Consider the following 15,626-nt stretch of genomic DNA (forward strand, 5'->3'; position numbering starts at 1 on the left):
TTTTTTAATGATTTCCTCCCTCCCTCCTCCCCATGCTCTGTTTTTAGCTGCTCTTCTCTTTTATCTGTAAACTGCTTTTTATAAATTTATAAAAATTTCCATATTTGTGGGTTTTTTTAAAGAAAACCCACACGATTTCCTCCCTCCCTCCTCCCCATGCTTTGTTGTTAGCTCTTCTTATTTTTATCTGTAAACTGCTTGTGAGTCCCTGTGTCTGGGGGAAAAGCAGGGTATTAAAATATTATTATTATTATTATTATTATTATTATTATTATTATTATTATTATTATCAACCATGCCACTTCCTGCGCTGTCTTTATAGTACTGATCTGTGTTTTCAATGGATCTCCGGGTTTAGTTGTGTGTTCCACGCGATGGCGCCCCCGCCCGCCTCTCTCTCTCTCTTTCCAGCTCTTCTTCTTCTTCTTGGTGTCTGTCGGCCGCCCGGAGTCCCCGCGAGGGAGGGAGGAGGCGGCGGCAGACGGCCGAGATGCCCGCCCGCCCCGCCCGCCCGCCCGCCGCCCGGCTCCCTCGGCGCCCGGCGCCCCTTCCCCTTCCCCGCGCTGCTGCCGCCAATCACCGTAGAGGAAGTCGAAGGCCCGGCTGGGCGCCACGGCCCGGCGGTGGCGAGCCCCGGGGGCCGCCGCCGCCGCCCGACCCACCGTCACCGCGCGGCTCATCTCGCCGCCGCCTCGCCGCGCCCGCGAGGCCCAAGCCGTCTCCATAGCAACGCCGGCCGGGCGGGGAGGGGGCGCGGCCTCCTCGCACACCTGGAGCCCGAGAGAGAGGAAAAGGCCAGAGGAGCCCGCGCTCTTTTCTTCTCCTGCACAATAATAGTTCTTATTTTCCATCCATAAACAGAAGATAAAGTTAACAATAATAAAGGAAAAAGAATGAAACGGGGGGAAAAGAAAAAGAAAAAAGAATATAAAGCATAAAATACAACAAATCACCACATAAACTAAAACTCAATTAATTAATTAAAATCCATCTTCATAAACATATTATTTGACTTCCTCAAATCTCTTCCATATGAGTTTCTTAGTAATTATATATAGCAGTTTCCAATATCATTATTTCATAAAACCATATCACAGTCACAATCATAGTTCCTAACTTTTCTTATCGTACATTTATTTATTTATTTATTTAATCCCAATTTAATCCTAGGCCTATTTATTCAAATAGTCTTTAAATTTCTTCCAGTCTTCTTGGTGTTCCTCTTCTTTCTGGTTGCGGAGCTTGCACTCTTTAGAAAGAGTTGAGGAGGGAGGTTCTTACCCCTCCACTGCCGATGGGGACAGCAGCCGCGAAATTAAAAGACACCTGCTCCTTGGGAGAAAGGTGATGGCAAACCTAGACAGCATCTTAAAAAGCAGAGACATCACCTTGCCGACAAAGGTTTGTATAGTTCAAGCTATGGTTTTCCCAGTAGTGATGTATGGAAGTGAGAGCTGGACCATAAAGAAGGCTGATCGCCGAAGAATTGATGCTTTTGAATTCTGGTGCTGGAGGAGACTCTTGAGAGTCCCATGGACTGCAAGAAGATCAAACGCATCCATTCTGAAGGAAACCAGCCCTGAGTGCTCACTGGAAGGACAGATCCTGAAGCTGAGGCTCCAAGACTTTGGCCACCTCATGAGAAGAGAAGACTCCCTGGAAAAGACCCTGATGTTGGGAAAGATGGAGGGCACAAGGAGAAGGGGACGACAGAGGATGAGATGGTGGGACAGTGTTCTGGAAGCTCCCAGCATGAGGGAGGCAGTGGAAACCAGGAGTGCCTGGCGTGCTCTGGTTCAGGGGGTCACCAAGAGGCGGACACGACTAAACGACTCAACAACAACAAATTTCTGTCCTTCCTGGGTCACTCAACCATTGCTGCTGTGTCCTTTTTTTTAGCAGATCAAGATGACCTGGTGAGAGCAAAAACTGCAAGATTTTTTGGGGAGGGCAATTATTTGATTATATATGTAAACCCACAAAATGTATTTTCTATAGTTAAGTTTTTACCTCTGTCTTCAGTACGTTTTATTTTATTTTATTGCTATGGCTAGTGGCTGATGCAAATAAAGATTCTTCTGAAGTGTAGAGCAGTAGCCTATCTCGACCTTAGTGCCCAAGTCGCTGTTGGACTACAACCCCCATCATCCCTGACAGCCGGCCCTTCCTGCTAGGGATGATGGGAGTTGTAGTCCAACAACATACTGGGACCCCAAAGTTTGAGAAAGGATGCTCTTCTAGGAAGGATGTGTGTGCACCCCCTGCCCCTCTTCTCAATAACTTGGGATGCTTTGCGATGCTTTGCTGCATGCACATTAAAAGGAGTGCAAAGCTTCTTCAGGGAGATGTGGCAGCAGGCAGACTGACCAGACGGGCCTTTGTTGCAACCCAATGCCAATTTTGTATCATGGGTTTGTGGGGTTTTTTTCTGCTCAGCTGTGGGATTGGGGCCTCCTTTGCAACTCTAAACTTGTGGAACTTCATTCCTAGGGAGACCTGGGTTGCCTGACAGTTTCCCCCCTCTTTTTTACAAGGCAGGTAAAGCAATGTTTAGGACATTGGATATACAGTGGTACCTCGGGTTAAGAACTTATTCATTCTGGAGGTCCGTTCTTAACCTGAAACTGTTCTTCACCTGAAGCACCACTTTAGCTAATGGGGCCCCCTGCTGCCGTGCAATTTCTGTTCTCATCCTGAGGCAAAGTTCTGAACCCGAGGTGCTATTTCTGGGTTAGCGGAGTCTGTAACCTGAAGCGTATGTAACCTGAAGCATCTGTAACCTGAGGTACCACTGTAATGCTTGTATCCATGTGTTGCTTAGTGCATTTGTCTTCCAGTAGTGGGTCAGGTCTTGATCATATCAGAGACACCGCTGCTAATTTCTCTTTGGGTTTTTCCCTTTTCTTTTAGGAGAGGAGAGGGAGGGAAAGGAGTCCAGAATTCCCTTAGCTTTTAAGCTTGCATTTCTTCGCATAGCATCGTCAGTGTGCGTAGGACTTCACGGAAGAGTCCTGACTTGCAGGGGGTTGGACTAGATGACCCTGGTTGCCCCTTCCACCTCCACAACTCTGTGAATCTATGAGGACAAGAGGGCAGGCTGCTTGTTCTGCAGAGCTTGCAGTCCCAAATACAGTAACAGTGTCAGAAAGCATTTTGGAGCGTAATACTTTTCTTTTTTTCTTTCTTTTTTGGGGTTTGCTAAATATGGTGCTTTATTATTCCATTCAAAACAAACCAACAAACCCCGCTTCTCGCTGAAGTTGTTGCCCCTTCGTCTGCCTTCTTTTATCCTTCTCTTTTTTTCTTTCTTAGAGCCTGGTACTTTTTCATTCCAGCGTGACACGGCCACTCCTTTTAAAAAAGAAAAGTGGGCATAAACGGGGTGGGTGGATAAGAAACAAAACCCTTCTTACAGCTGCAATATGAAATGCAGGATCTGATCCTGAAAAGGTTGAAGGCTGCAGGCTGGCCCAGCCTAGTTCTGCCTCCTCTCCACCCCCCCTTGGGCCAAAATGCAAACCAAGGCGATTGTGCTGTCGTGTATTTTTATTTTATTTTATTTTATTTTGCTGCAATAAACCCTCGCGCAGTTCTTGAAGCCGCGTCCTCCCACCTCTATCATTTCGGGTCTTTGTCCGCTCTGCGGCGCGCGCGCAGGCGCACTCCCCCCGACCCCACACGCCCCGCCCCCCTCGCTGGGCATCCAATGGCGAGCCAAGTGTGGCGGAAGAGGCGGCGGAAGTGAGTGGGGCGGGGAGGCGGACATCCGGCGCCGTCTCTCTGCGCCTGGGCAGCCGCCATGTCGAGCGTGGCCCCCCGCGACTCCCCGGGTCTCCCGTCTCCCGCGGCGGCGGCGGCGGCGGCGGCCGAGCAGAAGCCTCCGGCCTCCCTCAAGCCCTGCTGCGCCTGCCCGGAGACCAAGCGGGCGCGCGACGCCTGGTGGGTAACGGGGGGGGGGCGGAGCGGGGGGCTCAGTGTGGCCCTCGGAAGCCTCAGGCTGGGCTTCGGGGGCCCCAGGGGACCGGGCACGGGCGGGGGGGGGGGTCGGGAGCTCTCCTCCTCTTTCTCCTCAGGAGGAGGAAGCGGAGCCCCTGCTGGAAATGCTCCTTTCCTCTCGGGGGGGGGTCTCGCCTTGGGGGGAGCATCGCAGAGTCGGGGGGGACTCGGAGGGGACGGAGCTCACCCAACTTGGCAGGTGGGCGAGACACTCCTCTAGACACGCGTCTTTCCACGACACGCTAATTCGGTTTGACTAGCAAACCAGAGGTCAAGCTTGTCATTGAAATTCTCCAGAACAGATTCCCATGTCTAGTTAGCAGAGTAAAAACTTAAAGCACGTTGGAGGATTCCCCCAAAATAGACGAGGCAATTAATGTTTCCTGAGCATAATGGCCACAAATCCAGCACATTCAGGATTGGCCCTGTCCATAAGAAACCCAGTTGCAACAGACTTCACTTACAAGTAACTTGCAAATAACTTGTAACAAGTCTAAACCTTAACACTAAACATACAGTGGTACCTCGGGTTACAGACGCTTCAGGTTACAGACTCCGCTCACCCAGAAATAGTATCTCGGGTTCAGAACTTTGCTTCAGGATGAGAACAGAAATCGTGCGGTTGCAGGAGGCCCCATGAGCTAAAGTGGTGCTTCAGGTTAAGAACAGTTTCAGGTTAAGAACGGACCTCCGGAACGAATGAAGTACTTAACCTGAGGTAGCACTGTACTACGTACGGAACACCCCCCCAGAAGGAAAACAGATAGAGAAAATGAAACCCAGGCTCCTTCTGGCCCTACTTTTATAGTCAGCATGGCCCTGACAGAAAAGAGAGAACAAAACCACTTTAAGCCAGGAATAATCCAGTCATGAACCTTCTGCTTGTTTCTTTCACACACAGAAGCTTCCAGAACCCTCTTGAATTAAGTAGAATAGGAAAGATCTCTACACATCAGATCAATACTTTCTGCGCTAAGAAATGCAAACTGACAAAACTAGCCTCTTTCCAGCCCCTGGTGGAGTGTTCACTTGACGCACCGACAGGCTGCAGTTGACGCACGAATGTGTCGCCACACACAGTTTGGAAAGCTCTGATCCACTCCAAGCCCCTGCAGTGCCGGAATATAGCTAAAATCTACAGGTTAAAGAACAAAAGATGCTGGAAATGTGGGGAAGCAGAAGGCGATTTTTACCACATGTGGTGGTTATGTAATAAAGTGAAAAAAATTTGGGAACTAATATATAATGAACTTAAAAAAATTCTTAAATATACTTTTCCCAAAAAACCTGAAGCCTTTCTGCTAGGAATGTTGGGTAAAGAGATTAAAAAAGAAGACAAGAATATATTCCTCTATGCCACCACAGCCGCAAGAACTATGCTGGCACAAAACTGGAAAATGGAAACCATACCTAGTATAAGTGATTGGCAGGTTAAAATGGTGGAATACGCCGAACTTGCTAGATTAACGGGTAGAATACGAGACCAAGATGAGCAAAAATTTCATAAAAATTGGAGTAAATACTGGAAATATATTGAAAATAAATAGTAGAAGACACTGTGGGCCTGGATTAACTCTAACAGAGAATGTCTAATATTTAAGATTAAGAGAAAATACGTGAATGTAGGATTATTTGATACTTACCAATAGGGTGGAGGGAAGTCCAGGACTAAATAAAGTCCAAAGGGTTTTTTTTTTGTTTTTTTTTTGTTTGTTTTGATGATAAGAAATTTTTGTTTTTTGATCCTTTTTTTTTCTTTCCTCTTTTGTAAAAAAGAAAAAATGAACAATAATTTATTTATATGTATGTTTATACGTTCAGTGATATGATGATTTGTACAATGTATATTTATATAGACATGTGTATTATTTAAAGCTCGAATAAAAAAGTATTTAAAAAAAAAAAAAAGGAAAGCTCTGATCCACTCCAAGCCCCTGCAGTGCCGGAATATGTAGCTGTCCCATACAGGGATTTCCCATCCCTTATATTTCCATGCTTTCTGAGAAGCTGGTGAGAACGCTTCAATGGGAAAACACCTCTTGGACCCCTCTTCTCCTCTCTTCACATCAAAACATCAGCCACTGCATTTTGTAAAACATAAAAGACAGTTTACGTGATCCTTTTTAACCAACAACATGCAGCTTTCCTGTAACCTTAGCAGAAAGGTGATCTGAATGGGACGCAACTGCAACCATTCATTCCTTTGGAGGAAGAAAGCATAATCTGAAAATGCAGGTACAGTTGGACATTTGTACCAAAGAGTGCAGTCAAATCCAGGCTAGTCTTCCTCAGCGCTGATCGAGTCAACTACCTAATTTGTGAAATTGCTTAATTGGGAAATTTTGTCTTGCAGCATCATCGAAAAAGGAGAAGAACACTGTGGTGCTCTTATTGAGGCCCACAAGGAGTGCATGAGAGCCTTGGGTTTTAAGATATGAGCAAGATGAAGCACACATCTGAATGTTTGGAAGGTAAATGGATGTCCTCTTGCAACGGAGCCATTTTCCAGGGGAAATGCATGCTGGGAGCTGTCAAGGTGAGGGACGCGGGTGGCGCTGTGGGTTAAACCAGAGAGCCTAGGACTTGCCAATCAGAAGGTTGCAGTTCGAATCCCCGCGACGGGGTGAGCTCCTGTTGCTCGGTTCCTGCTCCTGCCAACCTAGCAGTTTGAAAGCACGTCAAAGTGCAAGTAGATAAATAGGTACCGCTCTGGTGGGAAGGTAAATGGCGTTTTTGTGCGCTGCTCTGGTTCGCCAGAAGCGGCTTAGTCATGCTGGCCACATGACCTGGAAGCTGTCTGCGGACAAATGCCGGCTCCCTCAGCCTATAGAGCGAGATGAGCGCGCAACCCCAGAGTCGGTCACGACTGGACCTAATGGTCAGGTGTCCTTTACCTTAGTTGTCAAGGTAACATTGCTACAGCAGTTTAACCCCTGTGGGGGGAATTGCATTTGTGACTGTTGTGTGGAACATGGAGATTGTTGTGTGATGTCAAGGACATCAGTTGGTTAGAGCTTGTGATATCTACAACACTTCTGTAGGTCTACTCCCCCTTTAAATTTGGTAATATACTGTGGCACTGCTTTTTTTAAAAAAGTTTTTATAGAGTCTCAGAACTTTGTTCTGCCACTGCAGCAGGAGTGCACAGCGACCATTTTCATTGCTGTTCTCCACATTTTCTAACAGTGCCATATTTCCATTGTGTAAAAACATTAAAAAGGTCATGAATATAACTTCCCACTTCTCTGGAGGAACTCTGTAACAAAATGTAATATTGTTGATGTAGAAATGCCATATAAATACTGTTTTGTCTGCCGTGCTATTCAGGGTTCAGGAAAAGATAATATATACTGCATTCAGGAATGGATTATGATAATATATACAATTAAATGAACCTAGAACAAGTTGCTCTGACTACTGGCAATGACACACAGGGTCCAGTAGACCTGAAGGAGCGTCTCCACCCCCATCGTTCAGCCCAGACTGTGAGGTCCAGCTCTGAGGGCCTTCTGGCGATTCCCTCACTGCGAGAAGTGAGGTTACAGGGAACTGGGCAGAGGGCCTTCTTGGCAGTAGCACCCTCCCTGTGGAACGCCCTCCCACCAGATGTCAAGGAAATCAACAACTATCTGACTTTTAGAAGACAGCTGAAGGCAGCCCTGTTTAGGGAAGTTTTTAATGTCTGGGGTTTTTTTGCTTATTATTATTATTTATTTCTGTTGTGAGCTGCCCAGAGTGGCTGGGGAAACCCAGCCAGATGGGTGGGGTATTAATAATAATAATAATGATGATGATGATGATGATGATGATGATGATGTAATGGCATTAAACTAAATGCAGTGTTTGAGCACTACACTGAAACCATGAGGTTTCTCTGGAGAATAATCATAATGATGAGAAGCCAGGGTGGAGTTGTGGCTAGGGTGTTGGACCTAGAAGACGAGGGTTCAAATCCATGCTCAACCATGAAGCCCGCTGAGTGACTTTGGGCTATTCACTTTTTCTCTGCCCAGCCTACCTCACAAGGCTGTTGTGAGGATAAAATGGAGAGGGGAGAAGTGTCTGTGCCACTTTTGAGCTCTTTGAATGTGGTAAGGTAAAGGTAAAGGGACCCCCGACCGTTAGGTCCAGTTGTGGCCGACTCTGGGGTTGCGCGCTCATCTCGCTTTATTGGCCGAGGGAGCTGGCGTACAACTTCCGGGTCATGTGGCCAGCATGACTAAGCCGCTTCTGACAAACCAGAGCAGCGCACGGAAACGCTGTTTACCTTCCCTTCGGAGCGGTACCTATTTATCTACTTGCACTTTGAGGTGCTTTTGAACTGCTAGGTTGGCAGGAGCAGGGACTGAGCAATGGCAGCTCACCCTGTCATGGGGATTCAAACCGTTGACCTGATCGGCAAGCCCAAGAGGCTCTGTATTTTAACCCACAGCGCCACCTGCGTCCCACTTGAATGTGGTATATGAATGTAATAATAAAACAAACAAGGGGTCATTACCATGATAATACCTTTTAACATAGTAAACATGCCCCTGCAGATTTAGGCTTGTAAAGAATTTAAAACAGGAAGTTTGGAGTAAATAAACTTCCTTTTATAGTGTATTGTTTGAACATCAAAACATGATGAGAGAGCCTTTCATAAGTACTCTGAATATACTTTACCAAACACCTTAAAAATCGTTGGGCAAAAATGTCAATGTGTCTACTTTGTATGCCTGACAAAAGCAAGCATTGGGTGACTGATGCTTTTAGATTTGTAACAAGCCAGGAGATAGATTTTGTTAAATGCAAGGGAAATTTAGCACTGGAACAAGTTGCAGACTCTCCTTCCTTGGACAGGCTTCTGCTAGTGATTCTTTGGGTACAAACATTCTGTCGAAAGTTTGAAGTATATTTTCCATTGTGTTAACCTTCCAAGTCCAGTAAGTCTTCAAAGTCGCTGTGGTTAAGTAAAACCGCCAGTTCTGTGGTGGCAGGTAGCCGTGAGGATGGCAGACGTAAAATAACTACAAATAAGGCATAAATTAATCCTTGGTATGTTCTACTTGCAGGTATTGCTTTCATTAACTTCCCAACATAAGTTTTAGAGGAACATCATTGCTAATAGATGAGATATATAGCTAAAACTGCTTCTTATTGTACCTTTTCTCCCTTTTCCCTCTAGGTGATTTGCTGTTGAAATATTAGTTTGGGGACTTTACTCTTCATGGCTGCTTGAGCACGGGTGTTTATTTATCAGAAGATGAATTTATTGGGGAAAAATACGATGGATTCTAAAATCAGAGGAGTGTGTTGTGTTACAGTCTTCTTCCATGGCTGGATCCTGCCTAAGTGATAATATGAGAGATTCTCCTGAATAAACGTTTTAGCATTCTCATTTGAGCACAACAAAACGGGTTCCTGTATGATGCAGTTGTATCTGAGAAACTATGTCACCACCCTCCCATGTATTCACTGGAATTAAATATGCTAAATCAATAAAAACAAAGTTGGTTGAATTCAGAGATGCTGTGGGATTGGGCAAATATGTGTGCACGTACTCAAGTTTCCATTGCAATCTGCCAAGCTCCTTTTTCAGCAGAGGTCAAAATCAATTTGCAGATTTGCTGTATGGAGGCTGCACGGCTACCCAGCTTGGTAGATGGACATAATAATATTTTGTGTGTGAAAAATATAATTCATGGGTTCCAGCATTGTGTGATTTACCTCTCTTGAGCAGAGGCTGCTGTAGTAAATCCATAGCAAAGCTGCACAAATGTCAACTGCGTAGTTGGGTGGTGAAGCTGGGTTGGTTGGTTTTCTTTTATTTGTTAGATTTGTATTTAATCTTTCTGTCAGGGATTTCAGAGTAAGATGCAAAGCTTTCCAAGTGACCTTATATTGAAGTGCAGGACAGGCCCTGGCCTGTGTAAAGTTTGTAGATGGAATTATTTTGTCAATAAATAAATAAAATGAAAGCTGCCTCTGACACCTTCAGACTCTGATGTGTGTAAAACAGAAAAAAGGACACTTGAAGACATTTCAGTTCTTGTAAATTTCAGAGAATACTAGTCTGCTCAATATTACTGAATCAGAATTAGCTCAATGTAATTGAGCTCCTTAACTGAGAGCAGCTGCATGATGGAGTTCCGTTTTCTGTGGAATCGCATCCACTGGCAGTGTTGCTTTAGCAAAATGTGCTCCTAGAAGTTGAGGCGCCAGATTTTTATTGGTCTCTGGCCACCTCCCCTCCCCTTTGCAGTGTCCTTGTCATATCCTATTATATCTAGAGCAGTGTTTCCCAACCTTGGGTCTCCAGCTGTTTTTGAACTACAACTCCCATCATACTTAGCGAGCAAGACCAGTGGTCAGGGATGATGGGAAGTGTAGTCCAAAAACAGCTAGAGACCAAAGGTTGGGAAACACTGATCTAGAGGGTCCCTCAGGAACAGCTTTTGGGGTGGTGCATGGGCACTACAAATCAGTAGGGGGGGTTCACTAAAAATCTGGTACCCAACTTGCAAGAGAAAAACTACTTTTTGCTCAGACAAAGCCACCATGGATACAACCAGTGTTGTTTTTTTCTAAAAAATGTTTAGGGGTACTCTCATTTTGACTCAAGAAAATCACCATTTTACAGTTCAAATCGGGAACAATAAATACAGTAAATGGACAAAAGTACAAAGATTCACAAAATGTTTAGGGGTATGCATAGCCCTGTGTCCCCCCAGAAAAAAAGCACTGGATACAACTGTTGACTTCTGCATTCTGATATGTTTTCTGTATTCTCCACTAGTATTTTTCCTTGAAGGCTGATAATAGATTAGAATTTCTAACTCTCACACAAAGGCCTTATGTATGGAAATCCTAAATTCTGAAATTAGAATAAATTATTAGGACAATCTTATACAGTGGTGCCTCGCAAGACGAAATTAATTCGTTCCGCAAGTCTCTTCGTCTTGCGAGTTTTTCGTCTTGCGATGCACGGTTTTCCATAGGAATGCATTGAAAATCAATTAATGCGTTCCTATGGAAACCGCCTTCCCCCGACCTCTTCTGGCGGCATTTTAAAATCGCCCGGGACAGCGGAGGACTTCTCCGCTGTCCGGGCGATTTAAAAGCCCCTGGGAAGGCAAGCAGGGGGGACGAAGCCTGGGCGCTCCTTGCGGAGAGTTGCCAGCGTGCCCAGGCTTCGCGGCCCCGCCGCCCGGCTTCGGGACATCGTTCCGATGCCAGGCGGCGGGGGGAGGCTTTCTCGCCCCGCCGCCCGGCATCGGGACGATGCCCCGAAGCCGGGCGGCGGGGGGAGGCGTTCCTGCCCCGAAGCCGGGCGGCGGGGGGAGACTTTCCCGCCTCGCCGCCCGGCATCGGGGCATCGTTCCGATGCCGGGCGGCGGGGGGAGACTTTCCCGCCTCGCCGCCCGGCTTCGGGACATCGTTCCGATGCCGGGCGGCGGGGGGAGACTTTCCCGCCCCGCCGCCCGGCTTCGGGACATCGTTCCGATGCCAGGCGGCGGGGGGAGACTTTCCCGCCCCGCCGCTCGGCTTCGGGACATCGTTCCGATGCCAGGCGGCGGGGGGAGACTTTCCCGCCCCGCCGCTCGGCTTCGGGACATCGTTCCGATGCCAGGCGGCAGGGGGAGACTTTCCCGCCTCGCCGCCCGGCATCGGGGCATCCTTCCGAAGCCCGGCGGCGGGAGGAGGTGTCCCCGCCCCGCCGCCAGGCTTCGGAGGAGGTCCGAGGACAGCGGGGAAGACGAGCTGCGCTTCCCCACTGTCCCGGAGATTTCCCTATGGGCTGTCGTCTTGCGAAGCAAGCCCATAGGGAAATTCGTCTTGCGAAGCGCCTCCAAAACGGAAAACCCTTTCGTCTAGCGGGTTTTCCGTCTTGCGAGGCGTTCGTCTTGCGGGGCACCACTGTATTTATTTTGGTGCTGGAGGAGACTCTTGAGAGTCCCATGGACTGCAAGAAGATCCAACCTCTCCATTCTGAAGGAAATCAGCCCTGAGTGCTCACTGGAAGGACAGATCCTGAAGCTGAGGCTCCAATCCTTTGGCCACCTCATGAGAAGACTCCCTGGAAAAGACCCTGATGTTGGGGAAGATGGAGGGCGCAAGGGGAAGGGGACGACAGAGGACGAGATGGTTGGATACTGTTCGCGAAGCTCCCAGCATGAGGGAGGCAGTGGAAGACAGGAGGGCCTGGCGTGCTCTGGTCCAGGGGGGCACAAAGAGGCGGACACGACTAAACAACTAAACAAGAATATTTAATGACTGAAGGCTTGGATAAGGACAAATGTTTGCCTGGAGCCTAAAGACATTTAATGATGGCGCCAGGTGAGCCTCGAGAAAGAGCCACCACAGAAAAGGCCTGTTTTCCTGTCACCCTCCAAATCTCTCAGGGAGGGGGACACAGAGAAGGGACTTGGGTGACAAGTGCAGGGTCTGGGTCGGTTCATGTGGGAAGAGGTTTGTCCTTCAGGTCTTGTCTTGAGTCATGGAAGGTTTTATAGGTCAGCACCAGCACTTTGAATTGGGCCCTGCGTACCTGTTCCCAAGGAGGCCAGGCAAGATTAAACACACTTCAGATGTTCTGAGAATATTGAAATCTTTGCACCCAAAACTTACTTTGGATAACTTAAATCTGCAAGGACATGTTATCTTGCAGTGTGTGAGGTGTCTTTTGTCCCTCTTGATGAAAGGGTCAACCTGATATTTTGTATTCGGTGACACAAAACGATTATCTTTAAGGTGTGCACCAATCATAATTTTTTTAGGACATTGTTTTGCATTTCAAACTCTTAAAACTCCAATCCTTGCATACTGCCACTTTTTTTCAAGGAAGCCAAGAAAAATGTAAAGTATACCACACTGTTATGTGCTCAGAAGTGTGAATAGAATCATAGAATCATAGAAGAGTTGGAAGAGACCACGAGGGCCATCGAGTCCAACCCCCTGCCAAGCAGGAAACACCATCAGAGCACTCCAGACATATGGTTGTCAAGCCTCTGCTTAAAGACCTCCAAAGAAGGAGACTCCACCACACTCCTTGGCAGCAAATTCCACTGTCAAACAGCTCTTACTGTCAGGAAGTTCTTCCTAATGTTTAGGTGGAATCTTCTTTCTTGTAGTTTGGAGCCATTGCTCCGTGTCCGCTTCTCTGGAGCAGCAGAAAACAACCTTTCTCCCTCCTCTATGTGACATCCTTTTATATATTTGAACATGGCTATCATATCACCCCTTAACCTCCTCTTCTCCAGGCTAAACATGCCCAGCTCCCTTAGCCGTTCCTCATAAGGCATCGTTTCCAGGCCTTTGACCATTTTGGTTGCTCTCCTCTGGACACGTTCCAGTTTGTCAGTGTCCTTCTTGAACTGTGGTGCCCAGAACTGGACACAGTACTCCAGGTGAGGTCTGACCAGAGCAGAATACAGTGGCACTATTACTTCCCTTGATCTAGATGCAATACTCCTATTGATGCAGCCCAGAATTGCATTGGCTTTTTTAGCTGCCGCGTCACACTGTTGGCTCATGTCAAGTTTGTGGTCAACCAAGACTCCTAGATCCTTTTCACATGTACTGCTCTCAAGCCAGGTGTCACCCATCTTGTATTTGTGCCTCTCATTTTTTTTGCCCAAGTGCAATACTTTACATTTCTCCCTGTTAAAATTCATCTTGTTTGTTTTGGCCCAGTTCTCTAATTTGTCAAGGTCGTTTTGAAGTGTGATCCTGTCCTCTGGGGTGTTAGCCACCCCTCCCAGTTTGGTGTCATCTGCAAATTTGATCAGGATGCCCTTGAGTCCATCATCCAAGTCGTTGATAAAGATGTTGAATAAGACTGGGCCCAAGACAGAACCCTGTGGCACCCCACTAGTCACTCTTCTCCAGGATGAAGAGGAACCATTGATGAGCACCCTTTGGGTTCGGTCAGTCAGCCAGTTACAAATCCACTGAGTGGTAGCAGAGTCAAGACCGCATTTTACCAGCTTCTTTACAAGAATATCATGGGGCACCTTGTCAAATGCCTTGCTGAAATCAAGGTAGACTACATCCACTGCGTTCCCTTCATCTACCAGGCTTGTAATTCTGTCAAAAAACGAGATCAGGTTAGTCTGACATGACTTATTTTTCAGAAATCCATGCTGACTGTTGGTGATCACAGTATTCCTTTCTAGGTGCTCACAGACTGTTTGCTTAATGATCTGCTCCAGAATCTTCCCTGGTATTGATGTCAGACTGACTGGGCGATAATTATTTGGGTCCTCTCTTTTCCCCTTTTTGAAAATAGGGACAACATTTGCCCTCCTCCAGTCTGCCGGAATTTCGCCTGTTCTCCAGGAATTCTCAAAGATGACTGCCAGTGGTTCTGAGATCACATCTGCCAGTTCTTTTAATACTCTTGGATGCAGTTCATCTGGCCCTGGAGACTTGAATACATCTAATCTAGCCAAGTATTCTTGTACTATCTCCTTAGTTATTCTGGGCTGTGTTTCCTCTGCTGAATCAAGTGAGATCAGTTTAACTCTGCAGGTTTTATAGGGTGATTTGAAGTCTGAATACCATCTTAATCCTGGGTTCCTTGTTGCCTGATAGTTCTTTCCACTTCACATAAAATCATAAATGAAAATGCCTTATAGCAGGATGGCCAGCTTCTGTTTTCTTGGGGATCACTCTATTTTGAAAGAAAGGGAAAATACTATATTTTACTCCATTTTTAAGGGAATAATTTTCATCTCTTTCCGTTTCCCCCCTCCCTGCCCAATGCAGTATTTACACATAAACCTGCTCACATTCCTGCTGAGAAAAACTACCGGTATATTGATAATGTAAGGTAAGGCTTTTCTGACATTGCTTTGTGACAGCAGCTCAGCTGTCTTCCTATCTCACTGAGAAAGACAGGAATACTTGTCCCCCTCAGACCCCCGGTACTCCAGAGCTTTCGAAACTTTTCACGTCGGTGATACACTTTTTAGACGTGCTTCAGTTCACGACACAGTAATTCAGTTTTACTAGCAAAAGGAAGGTTAAAATAACCCATTTCCAGCCCCGGGAGGAGCGCCGGGAGCATTCACGTGACACACCTGCACACTAAAGCCGACACACTAAAATGTCATGATGCAAATTTGGAAAGCTCTGCCGTACTCTCTTTCTCTGCAGTCAGACCCAGCACAATTTTAAAAGTGGAAAGTCCACTCCACCGCATCTGTTGTGTCATTCTAGTGGCTGAAAAATAGGAATCAAAGCGTTCCACCACTGGAAGGAAGTAGTTTTGGGGAACACCAAGCAAGAAATGGGAGCGCAAAGCAGATGTTCTTCTGATTTATCACGGTTAGAGGTCAAGCAACCTTCCTTCGTTGACCACTCCAGTCTTCTGTTTGAATCATTTATAAAATTTGCAGCCTCCAAATATTGCAGCTTGTTTGACCAGACTCTGGTCCACAGCTTCTGTCTAATTTTTAAAATCCCAGCTGTCGCCACTTGCTTTGGATACTGTGGTCTACAGCCAACACGCCCCCCCTTCCTAAAATCCTACCTTATCTTGTTTTCTGTGGCTTGCAGTTCATGATAGAGGGAATTCCTCCCCCCGCCTTGTGATATGAGAGGCAATTTGTTCTGCCAAGCAAGCTCTGGGAACAGACTGAAAGCATCTA

General features: G+C 46.7%; 2 protein-coding genes across 2 annotated transcripts in view; one reads left to right on the forward strand and one right to left on the reverse strand.

The window, feature by feature from the left end:
• CFAP91 (cilia and flagella associated protein 91) overlaps window positions 1-693 on the reverse strand; it is a 28,700-nt gene extending 28,007 nt beyond the window's left edge. The window contains exon 1 of the mRNA XM_081845015.1: window positions 581-693. Within this exon, the coding sequence (XP_081701141.1) occupies window positions 581-680 (100 nt within the window). The 5' untranslated portion in view covers window positions 681-693. The remainder of the gene's footprint in view (window positions 1-580) is intronic.
• A 3,086-nt stretch (window positions 694-3,779) lies between these two features.
• On the forward strand, window positions 3,780-9,498 carry COX17 (cytochrome c oxidase copper chaperone COX17). Its single transcript, XM_081845737.1, has 3 exons — window positions 3,780-3,939; window positions 6,350-6,467; window positions 9,161-9,498. Exons 1-2 carry the CDS (start codon window positions 3,800-3,802, stop codon window positions 6,432-6,434), a joined length of 225 nt encoding a protein of 74 aa, XP_081701863.1. The 5' UTR covers window positions 3,780-3,799; the 3' UTR covers window positions 6,435-6,467; window positions 9,161-9,498.
• Window positions 9,499-15,626: the final 6,128 nt, after the last annotated feature.

This window comes from Podarcis erhardii (assembly GCF_964252035.2).
Source record: "Podarcis erhardii genome assembly, chromosome: 17".
In the NCBI taxonomy this organism is placed as follows: domain Eukaryota; kingdom Metazoa; phylum Chordata; class Lepidosauria; order Squamata; family Lacertidae; genus Podarcis; species Podarcis erhardii.

Excerpts from the sequence above, each read along its gene's own strand:
- COX17 (XM_081845737.1), top strand. The coding sequence starts at position 3,800 with ATGTCGAGCGTGGCCCCCCGCGACTCCCCGGGTCTCCCGTCTCCCGCG. Across the intron at positions 3,940-6,349 it reads AAGCGGGCGCGCGACGCCTG|CATCATCGAAAAAGGAGAAG; the intron begins GTGGGTAACGGG and ends TTTGTCTTGCAG.